Consider the following 23,475-nt stretch of genomic DNA (forward strand, 5'->3'; position numbering starts at 1 on the left):
ATGATACATTGAAATATATGTTGTCGGTTTGATGCCATAAAGTGTTATGCATGCAATTGGAGTGCCTGTTTTGAGGTTTTGCCTGAGAGAACAAAACACTGCTTTTAATAAATAAAGCTAGGAGTTTGTTTTACTCTTGCTTCTACTTTTGTTGCTGCAACCATGTTTTGGACTGTCACTGCCATGATATTACCCCATTATTGTGTGTACAAGCCAGCTTGTTGTAATGTCAGCACGCTGGCACCTCTGCTGTGCTTTGTCATTGTCAGTGTCAGTGTCTTGACTTTGTTTCCGCTCCACACACACACACAACACAGTACTTCCAAAATGAAGTAACCATTTTAGAGACACCCACACTGATTCAAGCCAACAGAGATATTCACCAGCAGGAGGAGACGCTCAATAGACCTGTTTTTTATTTCTTCTCTTTATAGATAACCACACCATGATGTCGCACTCAGAAGTGAGTGTCCGCATCCTGGATGTAAATGACAATCCTCCAGAACTGGCCACACCCTACGAGGCCTCCATATGCGAAGATGCCAAGCCAGGCCAGGTAAATGTGTACTTTATAGCCATTTTTGGGCCCACAAATCACCACAACATGCTCATCATTATGTACTTTATATAATATTTAGGCCTGTCAATGATAATGCACTAACTTGAGTTTTGACCCACCATTGACTAGTACCTTTTTCAGAGGTTGTGTAACGAACAAATATACGCATTACCACCCAGCAAATCTTACCTTCATGTATTCCAACATAGAATCACCATTTGGGACCAAAAATGAGGTGAAGGGAAAAAGGTAAAATACAGTACAGTCGTCTATCTGTACAGCGTGGGACAATATTAGAAGGTGCGTTCAAGACTGTCAAACAATGTGGGACAAAGTTGCTCACATTATAATTTCTAAATGTATATAATTTTTTAAATGAAATAATGACCCATATTTTTTCCAAAATTGATATCCCTTTACATAAAATGTTATGTTGTTATTGTAGTTGCATATAATAATAAAATAATAATAATACATTTTATTTGTATAGCGCTTTTCAGAGTACTCAAAGATGCTTTACAGTAGAGAAAAAAGAAATAAAAATAGAGTTGAGTAAAAACAGAGTAAACTATGCATTAAAATACAACATCCATACATTCATTCAGAGCTAAATCAAGGCTAAAAGCTAAAGCTAAAATACCAAATTGTTTACCGCAAAGAGATTTACATGCCTACTTATTATAGATAAAAACTTATTTCTATCTACAATTGCTAGAAGTGTCATTAATTCCAAATTAACTTTGGTCAAAATGTGATTAATCATGATTAAATATTTTATTCAATGTTTATTCAATTTTATTCAATATTTTATTCAATGACAACTGTGATAATATTGTAACAGAGTACTGAGAGCAATTTTGTTTTATTCTACTGCAACTACAAATATTATTTTGGACATTTTATGTACATTAGTTGGAGTCCATTTTAAAAACGCCATAACAACCAATGCTATAGCAAACAAAATAAAGTAAAATAAAAAACGGTTATATGGGCTACAGTAAGTTGGACCTGATTACATGTTCAAAACATAGAGGCAATTACAAAACAGCGGGGCGGGGGTACTTTTTCATGCCACAAGCTGCATTTATGTACATGTGTAATGAGGCTCAGGTCTGTCCTCATGGACTCTTATTAAACATTTCCAATCCCCTCCCATCCACCTTCTTCATCCACCCCCAACCCCCCACCTGGAGGAAGCCTGCATTAACCTTCACCTGATCACACAAAGACGATTAGTGTTACTGCACAACAAAAGGACTGAGAATGATAGTTGCATTTCATATAAAATAGGGAAATGCCTAACTAGCAACCGTAGGCACATGTACAGGAAAAGAATGGGAGGTTGGGGTTGTGTATGAAAGGTTATTCACATCAATTTTTACTTGTCTGTTCTGGCTATTTATGTGGTGGTGGAGATTTCAGAGCCGGCTTTGGCTGCTGGGATTGAATGAAAATATGTTTGCCTTTGGCGAAAGGCTTCCTCGCGCTCATTTTCAGTCTCTGGGGAAGTCGCAAGGGGGGGCCTTGAGGGGAACAATAGTCTTTTTCCCTCTGTTATTTTCATAGGTAACAGGGTGTCTGAGTGAAACACGGTTTTGATTTAGGTGGAGGGATGGGGCTGCGGCCGCGTGGCCTTGCTGGTATTCCGAGTGGAAAAAGACAAAATTCTGCACAATAAAGACCTGAAAGTCACACAAAACTCAATCATCATGGCGTCACTGTCATGGCTGCTTGGTACAATTTTAAACAATGTAGTTTTACTCTATTTTACTTTTATATTGAAGCGGTTAACGTCTTTCATCTAACTTTTTAAGTTTTATGATGCCAGCAGTTTGCATGTAATATATGAAGTCTATTTCAAGCATTTAAAACAGGGGTCTCAAACTCAATTTACCTGGGGGCCACTGGAGCTAGGGTCTGGGCAAGGCTGGGCCGCATCAGGTTTTCCAAAAAAAAAAAAACGCATTTATTAAAAACAGAAAAAATACAAACTTTTTCAGTGCTTTGGTCCTGATTTTTTTCTGCACAAAATAAGATGAAAAATGAATAAACAAATCAAGAATAAAGAAAATCAATCAATCAGTAATGAATAAATATAATAATAATAATAATAAAACGGCAAATAATAAAAACTTAAGAAACCACATATAGTTGGTGGGTAGACAAATTATTTTTTTTCAGATTAAAATGAACAAAGCATTATTAGAGCCCTGTAGACATGACAAAACACGACTATAGTCACATTTATACTCTTTTTATTTACAACATATTGCGCAACTGCAGGGTCTTGAGACACATGCTAACTCGCAAACGAGAGAACTAGCGACCTAAACGGTAGCCTTCAAGTTATTTCCTTTAAACTTAAATAGCCAAAAACTTACCACTTCCACACGAATAGGGAGGATAACTATTAACAGTTATTTAACCTTTAACATGAACATTAATCAAACGTAATATTTTTTTGATGATACCATACAGCATCCATATCAAACTTGCGCGGGCCGCACTAACATTAAACTTTCATATCAAGGCGGGGGCCTCAAACTAGTGTCCTGCGGGCCACATTTGGCCCGCGGGCCGCGTGTTTGAGACCCCTGATTTAAAATATATAAAAAAATAAAAATGTAAAATAAAATTAAATTTTTTTTAAATAAATAAAAAAAAATAAAATAAAATGTTTGATCTTTTAAAATAGGACGTAAAAATATAGCAGTAGATTATGTCAATGAAGCCAGCAGTTCACATAAATCAATCAACATATCCTTCGTCTCCAGTTAAAGTACAGTTAGTTTTGATTGGTTTCTTCTACTTGCCTCATGCATGCACGTTTGTTCCCTTCTCTCTATTCCATCTGGCTACTGTGAAAAGCAGTGAAAAAATATCAAGTTTGAAAGCATTTTTTGCACTGCTTTGTTCATTGCAGAGCGTTGAGACCCAATACGCTGGCAGAATGTATTAAGAGCCCACACAACACCTGCTATATTTCACATCAACTCGAACCAAATCAACTGTCAAATTGCCTGCCTCGACTTTCCAAACTTTTTCACAGAAGGGTGCTCCTGACATCCATGTTGTCCCTGCAAATGGGATGAGACTCTCTCCTGGAGTGCGGCAACATGGCCTCATGGCGACACATACCACGTGTCTATCTACAGTATCTACAACCTTCTGGGATGATTGTTCTATAGGCTCTTTGTCTGTGCTCTCCTGCAGGGGGTTGGAATTGGGATTAACAGAAAATAACCATTGGCTTTGCCTGAAAGGATTTCAAGCGCCAATTTTCAGCCTTAGAGACAGCCTGTGTCTATCGCTGCTGTGTTTTTTTGTATTTTTCTGTGAATGTCAAGGATAAAACTTTGCTGTCCATGCTAGGGTTTTTCAGATTATTCGCTGATATTCAGCAATATTTATTAAATTGAAGGCAAGAGTCACGAGTCCTTTCAATACTCGAAAAATGCTAATTTTTTTGAATTTTCCAGCAGCAAAAATTCTAACATATATCATGACATTGTAAAGCAGAGCATGATTGCCTCCTTTGGCAAACTGGGCTGCGTGGCAGTTTTCCAGCATGATTAGGAACCCAAACACACCTACAAGTTGACAAGTGTCTTGCTGAGCAAGCTGAAGGTTAAGGTGATGGATAGATCAAGTATGTATTCTCCAGACCTGAACCCAATTGAGCACCTGCAGGGCTTCCTCAAGCAGAAGGAAGGAGTTTAGTGCTCACACTAAATATTTACACTTTAGACACATTAGCCACGTTTACATGAGGAGTTTTTCTCTTTCCGAATGGAATCTTTCTGAAAGAAATGGTATACATGGAAAGGAATATTCCAATCGCATGTCTACATGCGCCGCTACAATCAACCAAAATAGTCAATGGGGCATGCGCAGTAAAACGTAAACACCAACATCACGTGATACCGACTTGAGTTTTCACTTGTTGGAATAACTCCGTATTGCCAGTTTTTCCTTTGTCCAGTCTTGAAATTTAGTTTGAATCAAAAACAAACTTTCCACAGCAGTCCAGTGCCGATTGCTCGCCTCCATTTTTTTAAATCGAAGAACGTCTCGAGCTGTGTGTTACGTCATATCTCAGCATTCGCTGAAAGAACGCACCCGGGAACATTCATTCATTCATTCATTTTCTGCCGCTTTTCCTCACAAGGGTCGCAGGGGGTGCTGGAGCCTATCCCAGCTGTCTTCGGGCGAGAGGCGGGGTACACCCTGGACTGGTCGCCAGCCAATCACAGGGCACATATAGACAAACAACCATTCACACTCACATTCGTACCTACGGACAATTTGGAGTCGCCAATTAACCTAGCATGTTTTTGGAATGTGGGAGGAAACCGGAGTACCCGGAGAAAACCCACGCATGCACGGGGAGAACATGCAAACTCCACACAGAGATGGCCGAGGGCCGAGGGATTGAACCCTGGTCTCCTAGCTGTGAGGTCTGCGCGCTAACCACTAGACCGCCGTGCCGCCCCACCTGGGAACAGGAAAAGATAAAATTCAATCTTGCTAATATTTTATAATTAAGCTCAGCACATGTTTTATATAGATATGTTTTTTTTTTTTTTAATAAAACTGGACTTGTGAATGGCGTATAGAAGGGTTTAGATTCTGTTCCACAGATGGCGCTAATGCACACGAAAACTGCTTGCCAACCGCCAATAAACAACAGAAGAAGAAAAACACCACGAAGAAGAACACAGTCTGACAACTTTCTGATTGAGCGGGTACAAGATACTACCTCAATCGGATTGGGGAAAGGAATATTCCACCCCTGTGAATCCGATTATATATTCATTCGGATTGGCACTTTTCTTTCGGAATGAGGTGTATACAAAGGTTACATTCTTTCCGTTTGATCAAATAACCCGAATGGAATTGGAATATTTGGGTCCATGTAAACGTGGCTATTGTAGCGAGATAGATCAGAGGCCAAACTCTCTGTGAGGGTGCCGCGTGATCCTACCCATGTCTCCACCCACTTCTTGGTATTTTCCTGAATAAATGTGCAGGGACAGATATCATATAGCGCCATGTGTATGGCAATGAGGGCCGGGTGGAAAGCCAAATACTAAGTATGACCCCTGAGGTAACACAGACCTGTCAGCTCGACTCTGCCATCGCACATTTGGCCAAGTGCGTCATGGTGACAGATCCAGCCTCAGTTTGGCCCGCAAACATCCTTCTGATGGCTCAGTATTTTAGTAAAAACTAAATGTTAGGCCTGTCTGATATGTACACATCACACGGCAAACGTGAGGCACTGCATTTAATCGCCAAAATGAGCGTGCAGCGTAGCAAAACAAACCAACACACTCAAAGGGTGGCTGGGGACAACAGAACGGAAGCCTGACAGCTATTGGAAAAGTAGTTGGACTTATACAGAGGTGACATATCTGATACTCTTGTCAGATATATATCAGTTTAAGCGGTTTATACTGACATGTTTATATTGACATGTTTGCTTCAAATTCATTTCACAATAATAATAATAATCCCTTTACATAAATGTTATGTCGTTGAATGGCTCCGAAATGTTCCAATTAACACCTCAACTAATTTTAACCCAGATTTACTTATAGTGACCGGGTGGGTGGTCTACTAAAGCAAATAAATGTTGTAGTTTCTAGGTAGTGCTGGGACAAAAAACAGTTGACAGCTGTGGCTGTAGGCAACCTTCTAATTTCATTTCTTGTAATTAACTCCACAAGTGGGCTGCACGGCGGTCGAGTGGTTAGCGCACAGGCCTCACAGCTAGGAGACACAGCTATTCATTTTTTACCGGTGCTGGAGCCAGGGGTACACCCTGGACTGGTCCAGCCAATCACAGGGCACATATAGACAAACAACCATTCACACTCACATTCATACCTATGGACAATTTGGAGTCGCCAGTTAACCTAGCATGTTTTTGGAATGTGGGAGGAAACCGGAGTACCCGGAGAAAACCCACGCATGCATGGGGAGAACATGCAAACTCCACACAGAGATGGCCGAGGGTGGAATTGAACCCGGGTCTCCTAGCTGTGAGGTCTGCGCGCTAACCACTCGTCCACCATGCAGCCATTCCAAAGCATTACTAAAATAAAAAAATGAATGGGTTATATATTTTGTTTTGAAAATTCTACACTTCAGCTAAAAGTCAACTCTGAACCCCCTACATTATTTATTGAAATATACCAGAAAATGGGCCTGGTTCATGTCTTAAAGGCTTATTTTCTCTGATTATATTGTGTGATATGCATGTATAGGTTACTATAGGGATGCCAGTGGTAAAAGTTATATTATAGGTATATATTATAGGTTTTCTATGCTCTAACTACAAAACTATTCTGGGTATTTATATTGAATATTACTTGTGGAAATTTAACAACAAACCACAACCAATTCATGTCCAATAAACAAAGGAGTAATAGTCTTTCTCCAATTATCACCTGCTTCCAGTTAGCAGCCCATCCTCTTTTTGTTTTTTCATAAATAACCACCACTTATACAATTACAGCACATGATGTATTTATTAATGTGTTACCTCATTGTAGTATTCGGTAGCCTGAAATAGAATGCACCTTCCTCTCACTACACAACCTTGACGGGCCACACATGTCTGCAGCACAACGGGCTTCACTTTTGTGAAAGTCTCCCCCTCTAGCTTTCCAGCCGTACGGGAGATTTAAGGGGGTCAAGAAAGGGGTTCGCCAGATAGAAATCTAATTAGGTGATTGTGCTTGAGGGAGATACACCGGCTGCTCGATAAACTCCCACACATTCCTCCTCTTCTTGCTTCATTCTCAGTCCCCCTGCTGAGGACTCAGACACCGAACATCAGATCAAGGCTCACTTCCTCGGTTTTCACCGCTGTTCTTATTTTTTTTCAAAGATATTGATACATTCATCCCTATGATGGCAATAAAGCTCCTGTGCTGGGTTTTTCCTGTGCCTGTAAAATTGCATTACCTGAAACGACCTTTTGAAAGGTGATGGGAAGATAAGATCAGGTCTGTTTTGGCATGTACCTTTTTTTAGTTTTGACGGATCACATTGGATTGGCTCGATATGCTGAAATTTGAGATGTCATACTAGAAAATAACACTGTCGTGGAATCAATTCCTACCCAATCATCAATCACAAGCTCCCATTTCAGGGGGGATGAGAATCAGCTATTGATGCATTCATTCATTCATTTTCTACCGCTTTTTCCTCACAAGGGTCGTGGGGGTGCTGGAGCCTATCCCAGCTGTCTTTGGGCGAGAGGCGGGGTACACCCTGGTCTGGTCGCCATCCTCACACAAGGGTCGCGGAGGGTGCTGGAGCCTATCCCAGCTGTTTTTGGGCGAGAGGCAGGGTGCACCCTGGTCTGGTCACCATCCTCACACGAGGGTCGCTTAGGGTGCTGGAGCCTATCACCAGATGTCTTTGGCGAGAGGCGGGGTACACCCTGGACTGGTCGCCAGCCAATCACAGGGCACATATAGACAAACAACCATTCACACTCACATTCATACCTATGGACAATTTGGAGTCGCCAATTAACCTAGCATGTTTTTGGAATGTGGGAGGAAACCGGAGTACCCGGAGAAAACACACGCATGCACGGGGAGAACATGCAAACTCCACACAGAGATGGCCGAGGGTGGAATTGAACCCTGGTCTCCTAGCTGTGAGGTCTGCGCGCTAACCACTCCACCGCCGTGCCACTGCTATTGATGCAATTATGATTAATTATCATTTATTCTATAAGCCGAATGCATTGACCATTTTGGTAAAACTATTTGTATTACATGTATGCAAGCAAGCGTCCCAAAGCATTGGGCGTCCTAACTTTTTCACACAGTTTAACCTTCTTAGCGTGTTTTGTGTGCTTTCCCCAAGGATGGATGTTATTGAGGTTTACGTTAAAACAGACTATTTTGTTCCTTTATTTTGTCTGACATCAAAATGGGCGCTTTGTGGTCCTTTTGTGAAGATCAGCTTGTGGTTATGTGTGATAAAGTCCATAGAGAAGTGCAATGAATTGTCACCAAGTGGCCCGTGCGAAGAAGCGAGCCTCTCCAGGGGACGTTTGATGTCTGTGAAGCTGGCGGTGAATCCTATCTCACCTCACCGTGTCCACGCTGACTTCTCCAAATTGGATCACAGTAGAGTTTTTATCTTTGAATGTGGGGATCATTCTTATTGTTGGACTGCTGGACTAAACCCCAGCCACATATTTGCACTCCCATTTATATTTAAGTGAATAAGACAGCCCGAGTGAAGATCTCTGTGCCTTTATGTTTGGGAAAGCCTTTTAGCAAGGCATTTTTAATAGGTTAGTCTGCCTGGTGTCAGGATGTTTTTTTAGGGCTTTGAAATTATTACAATTTTTATCGGATTAATTGTGGTTTTCAAATTAATTAATCATGATTAATCAACATCGGCAATTATATCTGAAATTTACAATTTTTTTATATATCTTATTGAAATAAAGATAATGACAGGAATTATATATATTTGTATGGATTCACAGCTCCATCTAAAAATGTAAAAACCGAGACTCACATTTTCATACTGCCGGGATAAATACAATTTTTTAATTTTGGGAAAAATATAATATTGCTCGGTTGCACTGCGGTCGAGTGGTTAGCGCACAGACCTCACAGCTAGGAGATCCCACCCTCGGCCATCTCTGTGTGGAGTTTGCATGTTTTCCTCATGCATGCGTGGATTTCCTCCGGGTACTCCGGCTTCCTCCCACATTCCAAAAACATGCTAGGTTAATTGGCGACTCCAAATTGTCCATAGGTATGAATGTGAGTGTGAATGGTTGTTTGTCTATATGTGCCCTGTGATTGGCTGCCGACCAGTCCAGGGTGTACTCCGCCTCTCGCCCGAAGAAAGCTGGGATAGGCTCCAGCACCCCCTCAACCCTCTTGAGGATAAGCGGTAGAAAATGAATGAATGAATGAATGAATATAATATTGCTAATATGGTAGCACAAAACTCATAGCTAATAGATATGTTGTTTGCACCCCAGTGAGTGCATATTTAAGAGCCCACAGCATCACACAGTCACCAACACATAAACAACAGCATATGTGAAAATGTTTTTTCATCGTTTTTTTCAAAAGTAGACATTTTCTGTGAAAGTGTTCCCTTGAAAGTAGCTCTGTGATTAATTCATAGTAAAGCTAAAAAAGGTTCATATCATTAACAAATTAATGGGGATGATCAGACATTTAATCAACAAAGAACCCTGGTTTGCGCCCCCATTTAAAACATTCAAACACTTTTGACCCTGCCTCTTAAAAGCATCAGAATCGAGAACCATTAGGAGTTCTGAAATCTGAATCGGAACCAGACCCGTTCAAGCAATGCCCAACCCTAAAAATGAATGATAAAAATATCAATTGCTTTTCTTTGCATTTGTGTTTAATTAGGCAAAACATGCATGTATAATAAAGACATTGTTGTGATGTTTGGAGTGTCCGTGAATGCATCTGGCGGTTGCCCACTGACAATCACAAGGTGTTCCGATAACGAAGGGACTAGAAATGTTTTGTGAATTGTTGATAAATATATTGTGTTGGAATTACTGCCATTAACACACTATTTTAATAGCCCTATTTGTTTATAATGCTTGATTTTTTTCATCTGAAATGAATTAATGTAAAATATTGTCTGAATCCAACCACTATATGACATCTAACATTTGTTTCCTGCTGTCTCCTCTGCAGATAATTCACACCATCAGTGTGGTGGACAAAGACGAACCGCAGGGTGGACATCATTTCTACTTCAAACTGGCCCCTGAAGCTTCCGGCAATCAACACTTTACCCTGTGGGACGTCAAAGGTGAGAGGACAAAGGAGTTGAGGAACACAGAGTCAAGAGAAGCAATGTGTTATATACGTGTATAAGTGGTGTAATGTCTAATTGACAGACTGGTCCATGTGTTGTTAATGGGCGTTCACACTCCAAAATGTTAGTTTTAAGACTACACTTGCGAGTAACTATAAAACCTTCATGCTGTGCCAAATGATGGAAATCAGAAGCAGTGTGTTCTTGAAAAAAAGCACCTTCAAAACACAAAACTTTAATCACTTTTGGATAAACACCAACTGGTAAATTCTCCCAAAAAACAACTGCGATGAGATTACAGAACCCCTCTTCCCATGCATTTTGTGGAATATCCTACTAAATTTCTTTTGAACAAACATGTAACATTCTCACTTATAAAGTTATCCCTCGCCACATTGCAGTTACTCTGATTCATATTTCACAGCCTCGCTCTAACATGGTTTTTCGATCATAAATTAATGTGTAAATAATTAATAAATTCTAATAAGAAATAATACAAATAAAATATGTATAATGTTTATAAATCCTAAATAATAATAAATATAATGTATAATATTTTGTACATATTTTTTTATTTTTTTAAACACAAGGAATTAATAAAACACATTCAAATTGTGAATGTAATATTATCCATTGGTCACTATCGGCTCTATTTTTTTTTTTTCTATAGGGCTACACTTTTGCTACTGTTGTGGTACTCTGAATACTCAACATCGCGTCTTGCCCATACTTCCAACACATTTATTGCAACACACATGAGCACAAGTCTTATTGTACAGTATGGTTTTTTTTTTGTCTTATTATATCTACTTTAATGGGTAATACAAGTGTAAGGGTGACTGTGAGATGTTTTTTTTAGGTCAAGAGGGCTCTAATAACATGAAGGGCTCTAATGTCATAGACCAGGTGTAAGCGCGGCGAACCTGCCTTGCGCACCCACGCCTCCATCCCTCCCACTGGTCCAAGTGGCAAAGAGAAACAACAGAACACCCCGCACCCCACCCTTGAATGTTCACGACACGGCCAGAAAAAATCTGCCAGTGAGGTTTTGGTAACGTGTCTGAACTGTGCGCCTGTCAGCCAATTTAGCATTACGAAGGCTGCGCTTCGCCTGCGCCCCAAACAGACCAGATCGGAGTTGGTGAGCTTTCTTCGCATCCAATGTGGACTCCTCTCACGGCGTGCCACCACACCAATCTCAGCACAGTCTACCAAACACAGTGGTGCACTGGACCAAATTAACACTACATAGGCTGCGCCACACTCCGCCATCCTGCGCCACCTTGCGCTAAAGCACAAAATCAGAGCCAAATGTGTGTTAATTTTCTTATACCTTACACTGTTCCTTTACACTCATGATAAAATTTGTAATTTGTTACATACAAAGTTGAATAAATGTTACCGTATGTTTTTAGACACAAAATGTACATAATTTAGAAATACATTATTTTCACTGGATAACAAGAAATATTCTTAACTCTCTTGATGGATGGCATTGTCTAAAAGCACTAAAAGAGATATTCATAGGGATGTTCATTTCTACAATCTGTCCATGTCACAAAGTATTTCTTTGTTGTGTCAAAGTTATCATGGCCTGGATTTCAAGTTCTTCCGTGCGGAAGTAGTTAAAGTCCCGCTCAAACAACAACTATTCCCTCAACCAAGTGTGATTGGCAGCTCAGCTAAATAAATATCCAGCAATTGACTTTCGCTAACTTCACACGATACGCAGGTTACGGTCACGTTGCACATTCCTTGGCTTATGTTGTGCAGCAAACGTGCGGGCAGATGCCTCGATTAGAGGCGTGGACTTAAGCCAATGTGACATTCGGCTAAATCAAGATTGATCTGACACCAAGGAAAATGTCACGGGAGCATCCTGAGCTACGGGGAAATGTCAGCGCGCCGAGGTAGCGAGGCCCGCTGTATCCCTGCATGGCATCACCTATGCACGCACAAACAAGCATGAAAATGCATCCCTGAAGCTGCTACATATGTATGCATATACTACAGTGTACGGTATATTCACAAATACATACATCAGACTGTCATGTCTGTGTAATTTGTTCCTTTCCGTGTTATTGTAACTTGTGTGTGTTTGTGTGAGAGTGTACATTCATGCTTATATATAAAGGTCACACAAATGTGTTTGTTTACACACATATAGATACCTGTACTGTTTACATCTACAGGGAGTCTCGGAAAGAAAACAAATCCCTACACAGAGTTTTTTCATCGTCCCACCCCTCGTCATTAGCCTCTCCCATGTCTCCTGTCACTTCCAATCTGTCACATATTCGTCTCCACACACCATGATGAAAAAAAAAAAAGACCTCACTGCGTCTACCACCCCCACAATAGTGCCGATAAACGCTTTTAATGTTGTCACCGGTCCTCGGGAAAAGCAAACATCAGCATGGCGTGATCAACTCGCGCTGTTTCCTGACACGCTCCTTTATAAGGGTACAAATGTGGGTAAAAGTTAGACTTAAAATACTTGCTTTAAGCAGTTTGGTGAGGGTATAAGGTACGAGTACAAAAGCCTAACCAGGATGTACGAATTCTTTTTTTATTATTATTATTATTTTTTTTATTTTATTTGGGCAAATATATGAAACATTACAGTGCATTTCTTACATCAATCAAAATATAACTTTCCATTATTTACATTTGTATTCAACTATCTGATCACAAGCCCAAAAGGAGTAGGCTGAAGCAAAAGCTTATAAATGCCTACCCCTTTTTGCAAGATATAATCATGTTCATGCCACTGTCTTGTTTTCCCCTGTTATTATTATTATTGTTATTATCATTATTATCATTATTGTTATAATCTTCATCATTATTACCATTCTTATTGTTATTATTGTCACCATTATAATAATCATCATTAATATTACCATTTTTATCATTATAGTTGTAACAATTTTTGGATTTTTTTTTATTTATTAGTATTTAATTTTAGTTTTTCTAACATGCAAAAAGATTTTATGGTAACATATAGCTAGATATCAACTTGTTACAATATTAAAGTTGTATTGGGACACCTTAATAAAAAGATAGTAACTTGAGTACACAAAGCACTAAGGCTGACACATAAGGACTGATATATATATATACACTGTGCCCTGTTGTCAGGCATCATATGAAAAGCCTAAAGAGGCTCGATACGATGCCAACATGCTCCCAGTTGGTATGCCAATATAGACCCCTCAGGATAATGATTCATGTTCTGTAGTCAGGCACTACTTCAAAAGGCTAAAAGGGGCTGGGTGAAAATGCTAATAGTTGCTGTGCCAGCATTGAAAGACGGCAACCTGTGTACTGAAAGCGGTATAAGGCATGCACATGAGGATAGTACTCAGGTCAAAAGCCTAATGTGTCACACAGGATAATATAGATAGATTGTTTTATATATAGACAAACAACCATTCACACTCACATTCATACCTATGGACAATTTGGAGTAGCCAATTAACCTAGCATGTTTTTGGAATGTGGGAGGAAACCGGAGTCCACGGAGAAAACCCACGCATGCACGGGGAGAACATGCAAACTCCGGCACAGAGATGGCAGAGGGTGGAATCGAACTCGCTGCATGGCCTGCGCGCTAACCACTCATTCGCCGTGCAGCCCTGCAACAATCCACATCAATACTAACATATCCAACTGTAACTTTACCAATCAGATTCACTCAAACAAAACAAACGAAACAAATGCGGTGTACCTGACTAATGTTACAGAGTGCAACAAACTAAATACTTTATATTGTTTAATATTGCAGCACGACACTGAGTTGATGCGAATGAATAGTTGCTAGTGAATCAGAACTTTCCAGAACTCATCTCGAAATCATAACATACATACTATAGCTAACAGCATAAAGCATGTAAGACATCAGAGCATTTTTTGTTAACCCTGAAAACAACCGAAAAAACACAACAACAAAAAAAAACATATAAAATATGTGAATTTGGTGTTTTGGGCTTCAAGAAAACAAGGACAAGTAAAATAATTAAACACTTAAAGTAAATATTATTTATGAAGAACTATTATGATAATGATGAAAACGAATTGACAAGTTCCACATGGCTCCGTTTATAATAAATATAATTGTTGAAACAGAGCGATTGTTTCGCTGCCCTTATGCAGTTACCAAGGTGGAAAAAAAAGTAATTCCCACCGACCTTGCATCATTTGGACAAGATCTCAATAATTAGCTGCTTTCGTATATATAACCACAAATGACATAATTATGACAGTGTCTATATTTTAATTTGAGAATTTATTTTAGAGCAAAAGGTTTGGTATCATAGGTATCGATATTTCCGTCATGACCAGGAGGAACTTTGGTACTATTTTCAAAGCTTTAAAGAAATGCAAGCTTTGTAACAGTACATATGCCACCAGTGCAAGAAAGTGACTTGAGTATCGAACACACTCAGCAAACCAGCTTTTAGGTTTTTCTTTTACTAATGAATTAAAAATGGACTTTCGGTGTAAGCGACAAGCTGAGTTGAAGTCAAAAGGACAAGTTCAGGGGCATAATGTTCCCGTGCACAAGCGTTAAAAGAGAGATTGTTCATCGTGTGCCAGAGGAGCAGTAGAGCGGCATGGATAATGGTCATGTACGTTCTGGAAGATGGATTGCTTGATATCTGCAATGCAAGTGTGCCCACAAAGCCACTCTGACTCTATTTGTCAAAACATCAGAGGGAATTCTTCTCCATCTATCTTTGTCTCACTGGAAAGACTTTATATACAAACCGGTGACATTTAATTTCTGTACATTCTGACTGTTCTCTAGCCTGGAATTGTTTTAAAGAGAAAAAAATAATCCATAAGATAACAGTTTTGAAATTGTGTTGATAGGACACTGGCTTGTGAAGAAGAGAAACGCATCTCTGATGTTGTTGTGGTAACGCTGGAGCATCTGCTCGTGGTCCCTTAGACTGGTGGAACAGCAATGTTTGTCAATGTTATGATAAATAAGATGGAAGTCTAACTTTTAAACTACCAAACAACAGTATTGTTTATTGGCTTTACTAATTAGTCTTTGTTTTTTATTGTGTTGTTTGCTTTGCAGAATTACACAAGAAACTAATCTGATTTTTTTTAATAACATTTGGAGATGGGACGAGGCTAAAGAAGAACCAATAACATTCATTCATTCATACCGCTTATCCTCACGAGGGTCGCGGGGGTGCTGGAGCCTATCCCAGCTGTCTTCGGGCAAGAGTCGAGAGGCGGGGTACACCCTGGACTGGTCGCCAGCCAATCACAGGGCATATCAGGGCACAATCACATATAGACAAACAACCATTCACACTCACATTCATACCTATGGACAATTTGGAGTCACCAATTAACCTAGCATGTTTTTGGAATGTGGGAAGAAACCGGAGTACCCGGAGAAAACCCACACATGCACAGGAGAACATGCAAACAGAGATGGCCGAGGGTGGAATTGAACCTTGGTCTCCTAGCTGTGAGGTCTGCGCGCTAACCACTCGTCCGCCGTGCAGCCCCGAACCAATAACATTCATTCATTTTCTACCGCTTATCCTCACGAGGGGGTGCTGGAGCCTATCCCAGCTGTCTTCGGACAAAAAGCGGGGTACACACTGGACTGGTCACCAGCCAATCACAGGGCACATATAGACAAACAACCATTCACACTCACATGCATACCTATGGACAATTAACCTAGCATGTTTTTGGAATGTGGGAGGAAACCGGAGTACCCGGAAAAAAACCCACGCATGCACGGGGAGAACATGCAAATGATGGGTGGAATTGAACCCTGGTCTCCTAGCTGTGAGGTCTGCGTGCTAACCACTGGATCGCCATGCAGCCCCGAACCAATAACATGATAGTGAAAATTATTTTATGTATTTTCTTTACAGTTTTTATAATAATTTTTTCTATACATTTTGACGCTTTTGTGTGTCTTTATGTGCGTTCAATACCAACATGAGCTGATGTAATTTTCTGTGATTGGGGATCATATTTCCTTAAATAGTAGCCATCCTTTTAATAAACACCTGGTGGGCAATTCATGTCAGACAGGCAAATGCCTCCCAGCGGTAGTGTAATTTAATATGATTATGAAAATGTGTTTGTACAAATACATTCATTCTCAGTGAATAATGCATGACTGTTAATGACATACTTGTACATCATTTTGTATGACCGCACAGACACCACTGCTGGAATCCAGATGAAGCGCTCGGGCTTCAACCGTCACGAGCAGAATGTCTACTTTTTACCCATCCTGGTGGAGGACAGCGGCCCCCTCTCCCTCAGCTCCACGGGCACCCTGACCATTCACATCTGCGACTGCGATACAGGTGAGTGCCACGCCATTAGCGGCAATCACCATCATCTTCATCATCATCATCATCATCGCTGAAAGGTCATGTGTGTTTTTTGGGTTTGCACACACTTGCTGTTGGCTGTTTATATTTGTGTGACACCCCCCAAAAATGCAAGTAGAGCTGCACTGGATGGCTTCTAATCAGTGTCAGCTGACTGCTGTTGATTCTGTGTGATGTGATTTTATGTTTGTCCACACAGAGGGAGCCATCGAGTCCTGCAATGCCACAGCCTATGTAATGAGTGCAGCTCTCAGCCCGGGGGCACTTATAGCTCTGCTGGTGTGTATGCTCATCCTCATAGGTAAGCACATACATGAATGGATGGATGGATGGATGGACTCATGAATGTATGGATGACTCGCTGGCTCTGGATATATAAGAGCATAAATGGATGGATAATCGCTCTCCTTCTTCCACAAAATAAAACTAGTCTGGCTGGAGGAAACATAGTGGCGGATGTGGTCGAAGAAGTATTTTGACACAAAAAGATAACAAGAAATATTCTTAACTTTCTTGATGTATGGTGTTGTCTCAGTGACAAGACTAATTACTGTGGCACATGCACTAAATGCAAAACCCACCTGTTTAAATCCGTTTTTAATGTCTAACTTTTTATACTTTTTTTGACTGCTGCGCCCCGCCCCGCCCCGCTTTTAACTCTGAATGAATGTTTGGATATTGTATTTTAATGCATCTTTTACTCTGTTTTTACTCAACTTTTATTTGGATGAAGAGTCTTGAACCAGTCATGATGTGCTATACATATCACTATATTGACACTTACTATGGTACCCATTATGTCATTGGATGGTCATATCACCTCGTACTTCGGTACGGGAAAAAAAAATTTAAAATTTAAAAACAAAAAAAAAAAAAAAACCTTAAACTGTATTACGGAAAGCAGGAAGTGAACAAAAATAACAATTACTGATTGTAAAAGTACCAGATGGAGGGGTAGGATTTATTTTTTCTTCCTACTCCTTTTGGACATGTGGAACTGTGAACTGATTATGGGATGCATTCAATTGTAATTTGATGCATGTTCAAATGAAATAAAACCATTACCATTTATTTTTCTCTACTGTAAAGCGTCTTTGAGTACTCTGAAAAGCGTGATACAAATAAAATGTATTATTATTATTATTATTATTATAAAGTATTATGATGAAGTATTTTGAATGGTAAGTTTAGCTTCCAAGTTTTGGGCAGATGGCTTTCGCAACAAGACCAAAGTTATTTGTATCTACAGTCACTTTGAGCTGCCAGAAGAAAGTGAGAATAACAAGTGTTTTTTAGATGCAAGCCCTCGGGTGATTTATTTGCTTTGAACTACAAACTACTAGTATATACAACTAGTATATACAGCTAGAATATACAGTAAGTATCAAATCATTCAACTAGAATAATTTCAATGCAGACCTACCAACATTTACAAATGTATAGTACTCAATATGCAGTTTGAATATGCTTATATGCTCTCCATTTTGTTGCATTGTCCTGGTTTCATTTTTAAGATCAGTCTGTACAGTACAGATAAAAGAATAAATAGAAAAGAATAAAATATAATATAAATAAAATATAAAAAATAAAATAAAAAATTAAAATATATATATATATATATAATATTAAAAAAAAAGAAAAGAAAAAATATCAGTTCATCAATACTATTTCAAATCGGGATGGGCACGAAAACATTTCTGTCCCTTATGGAGGCATGACAGAAAATAATTGAGAATCTATTTGTTATGACATCATTATTTTTTAACACAGACTCACAGTAAATAGCCAGAGCTCCCATCCTTTATTTACCCCGAACTTCTACAACAGTTAGCTTGCTGAAACTCTCGGTTACATCGGCATGAGACATTTATTATTGGACTTCCCTGATTGTGACTGCTTAGAAGAAGTCCAACGTCGCGTATCACAGCTGAGGCACTGTTACTTCTACACCATGAATGTGTGAACATTAATCATGCTGGTCGTGCACCCTTTCTTTGCGAGATATTATTGGGTTGCAAATGTTGCACTGCTCTTTTTTTATGAAGTTAACACTATAGGCGTCAAGTTGTTTTTTTTTTCAGCTTTGACGTTACTATTTCAAAAGGTTGTAGCTTAAGCTGATACATCCATGATCTTAGAGAGACTCATATGGTATATATATATATATATATATATATATATATATATATATATATATATATATATATATATATATATATATATATATATATATATATATATATATATATATATATATATATATATATATATATATATATATATATATATATATATATATATGCATTAGGGATGTCCAATATTAGCTATTTTGCCGATAACCGATATGCCAATATTGTATAACTCACAATTTCAGAATCTGATATCAAAATAACATCACATATAATTTTTATTGAGCAGTGTTTCTCAATTATTTTCTGTTGTGCCCCCTCAAAGGACATAATTTTTTTGCGCCCCCAGTTTGAAATACTAGAGAAAGTTTGTAAGTATTATTTATTATTTATTATTTATATTTATTATTTATATTTATTGTTTTATTAATACTAGAGAAAGATAGTATTTATTAATTTATCTGTACTGTACAGACTGAACTTGAAGTTGAAAACAGGAAAATTGCATCAGGAGTCAAATTGCATGTTGAGTACTATAAATGTGTACATGTTGGTAGGTCTGCATTAAAATGAAAGCCTCTCTTGAAACTGGACGCACGACTATGGCTGCATTTAATACGACAAACCTTTTACGACACCTCAACAAACACCTAACACATTACACAAAACAAACACATTAAAGCTAGTTTACCCAGGCAACCCAGCCAAAGACGAGTCAGCCCACCCTGTAGGACATTTTGAAGAGGAGAGAAAAAAAAATGCCCCATGACAGCACAAAGGAGCAGGGCATCACAGTCAAGGTCGCATAAATGATAGCAATGAGTGACCTGCCATTCGCCTTTGTAGAAAACCCAGGATTTTATATGCTTATGAAGCACATAGAAGTAAAAAGAAAGTGCCTCACACCCTCATCATCATTGACAATGTTTGCTATCTTTTGCATATGAAATGTTTATGTATAAGGTTATCACTCACCAAGTTCCGTGGTGGTGCTGAACGCTCCCCCACCTGTATCATGGTTAACACCCCTTCTGCTGTAACCGTGACCAACTCTGCTATCCATGTCTTTTCAAGAGCTTCTCCTAATGAGACGTGTTATAAATATGCCTCCATTAAGCAGAACATCTTCTTGAGAGCAGAGCATCATTTATTCATCAACTCTTTTAAAAAGCATCAACAAAAAAATGCTGTGTACGCATCGGAGGCAAGCTCAGCTGGATATGAAAGAGAAGCGTGTGTTTGCTATGTACACATGAGCTTAGGAACACAATCTGAATAAAATCTACAAGGCCTTTATGATGCATGAAAAAAAGGAGCATGTGCAGGACAATGGCTACTGGTATTAACACTGCTAAGCACTTATTTAACTACTGTACGTTGAACTGGTGAATCAGACACTTTATTAGGTACACTAATCACATGACTGTAATAGACATAAACATGTCCATCTTTCATCTTTCTGCATCTTCTACAAGATGATATATATTCTCAGTATAAGTGAGAGGATTTTTCTAGTGTTGCATCAAAGCCACATAGGATGACTGATTGGTAGAAAATGGAGTGGACTTCTTAGCGGAGCGCTTTCGAAAAGGCTAAGTCGATCACAAGTCAACAAGAGGGCAGCAGCTAAGGCTCACAAGTACAATCTAGTAGGTATCGCTCAGTCAACTTACTGGAATCAGAAAATTTTAAAAATATATACATTAATATTTTATTGACCCAAATACAGTTGTTTTTGAAAATGTATGCCATATACGTATAGTATTCTATACTGGTCACTAGGTGTCAGTAATGTGCATTGATTAGACATTACCTTATTACTGTTTACTTACGTAACTGCAGTCAGCCATGGATGCAGAATCCAGACAATAGCTCCAAATTATCATCAGTCATAAACATGAAAAAAAGGTCTTCTCCTACTCCGTGTGGAAGTGGTTTCTTAAGTGGTTATTCTTCCCTGCTCAGTTTCCTAATTAGTTAGCTTGGTAACTTGCTATACTTAAAGTGGCATCCTTCTCTTGTGTCCCTGCAGAAATCCCATCACCTGCATATAAAAGCTGTGCAATGTGATGTAAACAAAGATAGCAGTAGTGCAACCATGCCCATTATATTACAGATTATACTGTACATGTATGCCAGATTACATGCCAGACTAGCTGTCATGTATATCAATCATGTGACATACGTATGTCATGGTGAGGATGGATAATAGGCTGACATTGATTTTTTATTTTTTTTTGTAATGCTATGCGATCGACCAACATTACATTTGAGATCTTACAATAAAGAGCTTTCCTATTGCTAATGTGAATTTTTATGGTTTGTTATCGCTTATTAAGTCTACTGTATTAGGTAATATGTGTGTAAAGGTGATGATAAGGGGTCCAAGGACATTTTGTCATCTCATTCGTAGTATCATTCTTAGTACTATGTTATCTGCCAATCACAGGGCACATATAGACAAACAACCATTCACACTCACATTCATACCTATGGACAATTTGGAGTCGCTAATTAACCTAGCATGTTTTTGGAATGTGGGAGGAAACCGGAGTACCCGGAGAAAACCCACGCATGCACGGGGAGAACATGCAAACTCCACACAGAGATGGCCGAGGGTGGGATTGAACTCGGGTCTCCTAGCTGTGAGGTCTGCGTGCTAACCACTCGTCCGCCGTGCAGTCCGTATATGAATTAAATTACCAAAAAATCTTTAAAGCACATTTCCTGTCACTACTCTAGGAAATTCAAATATGTAGACTTATTTAAATGAAGTGTACCATTGACAATGACCAAATAATGGGGGGAGGGGGCAAGAGACTTTCATTTTTAATGCAGACCTACCAACATGTACAAATTTAAAGTACTCAACCTGCAATTTGACTCTTGAATATGCTTGTATGCTCTCCATTTTGTTGCATTTTCCCAGAAAATAATTGAGAAGCAGCGACTTACAGCAGGCATCTTGCCTCCCCAAAGAGACGACCACTTCCCTATCATATCAATTGTTTGGCTGATGAGTGAAATGAAAACAAATTTCATCCTAATTAGCTTACAAACAAGCATTAACAGTCCCCTCCATCAGTTCATTTACAGGCCTGATGTAATGAATCCACGCCACATCAGCATCTGTATTGCATCCATTCCAATTAACTCCCATCTGCTGGCCGTGAACTTCCCGCGAGGGCCAAACGTTGCAGCCCAGGGGCAAATTAAGCATCTTGTCAGTAGTGCTTATTGCAACATCTGTACACATGGGAGGAGGTGGGCGGAGGGGAGCAGCTACATGTGGTTGCTACACAGGTGGAGAGTGTTGTATTAATTTTGCCAGAGGCCCCGCTAATCTCCAAGTTAAATGACTTTTCAATAGCATTGGCTTCCAGTATCTGTGCGGCTAATAGGCAGCGACGCCCGCCTGTTATCAGCAAGGTTATGCGCCTCACACGTCCTGCGCGCTGTTTGCACATGAAAGATCTGAATATACAGGTACGAGGTGGTTCACAGTTGACTGCCTCCAGACATATTTCTCGTTGGGGCCGAACCCAACGCTCATGCCAGGACTGTTTGCCATCTCACAACACGCCACTGGCAATTCATTCGCGGCAAAGAAGAATAAACACAATGCTTACAGATAACATTGCCAGTGGAGGAAGAGGAAAGTGATCGAACATTATAAGAAAGCATGACGTCCACATTCCATGATCAAACAAACTAAAATAGTTTTGGAAGAAGTCCTGAAGTTACAAGAATGAGTGTAATATCAGACATTTTTTCATCATTTTAAAAGCTTAGGGTCTCTTTCACATATTAATTTAGTGACATGTACGTATTTTCTCATAGGCAATTTGTCTGTTAAATGTTTGGAGCATTTCTTGAAATGCTGTTTTTTCAACTGTATTAAAGACCATAATTTATTTTGCTGGAGGAAACCATTTTGTGTTTAATTTGACGATCAAATGTCTCAGTAAATGTTGACTGTCGGAACGAAGGCTCTGAATCTCGTTGCGATGATGAAAAGGAAATACATTCACATTTTTTTAGTTAATGTAATGACATCTAAAAATGTTGCAATATTACAAAAATAATGTTTTAATATTCTAAAATAAAATAAAAATGAAGATAAAGAGAAGAAGATGCGGCATATCCTCATTAGGGTTGCGGGGTTAATGTTGGAGCCTATCCCAGCTGACTTTGAGCAAAAGACTGTCGGGATGAAGGCTCTGAATCTCGTTGTGATGATGAAAAGGAAATACATTCACATTTTTTGAGTTAATGTAATGATATCAAAAAATGTTGCAATATTACAAAAATAATGTTATAATATTCTAAAATAAAATAAAAATGAAGATACACAGAAGAAGATGTTGCATATCCTCATTAGGGTTGCGGGGTTATGCTGGAGCCTATCCCAGCTGACTTTGAGCAAAAGGCAGGGTACATGTTTGTAATTTCTGTGTGGTAATATTACAATATAATAATATACAATCATATAATAATATACAAAATACAAATAATATTACATAAATAATATTAATAATATTACAAAAAATATTCTGCC

The 23,475-nt window shown here is 39.0% G+C and overlaps 1 protein-coding gene across 5 annotated transcripts in view; it reads left to right on the forward strand.

Annotated features, from left to right (window-relative positions):
• LOC131106655 (cadherin-22-like) overlaps positions 1 to 23,475 on the forward strand; it is a 176,023-nt gene that overhangs the window by 148,123 nt on the left and 4,425 nt on the right. For all 5 annotated transcript variants that reach the window (XM_058055931.1, XM_058055932.1, XM_058055929.1 and 2 more), the window contains 4 exons: positions 435 to 556; positions 10,288 to 10,405; positions 16,612 to 16,761; positions 16,988 to 17,089. In XM_058055931.1, the coding sequence (XP_057911914.1) occupies positions 435 to 556; positions 10,288 to 10,405; positions 16,612 to 16,761; positions 16,988 to 17,089 (492 nt within the window). The remainder of the gene's footprint in view (positions 1 to 434; positions 557 to 10,287; positions 10,406 to 16,611; positions 16,762 to 16,987; positions 17,090 to 23,475) is intronic.

Source organism: Doryrhamphus excisus, chromosome 18, assembly GCF_030265055.1.
Source record: "Doryrhamphus excisus isolate RoL2022-K1 chromosome 18, RoL_Dexc_1.0, whole genome shotgun sequence".
NCBI classification, from domain to species: Eukaryota; Metazoa; Chordata; class Actinopteri; order Syngnathiformes; family Syngnathidae; genus Doryrhamphus; species Doryrhamphus excisus.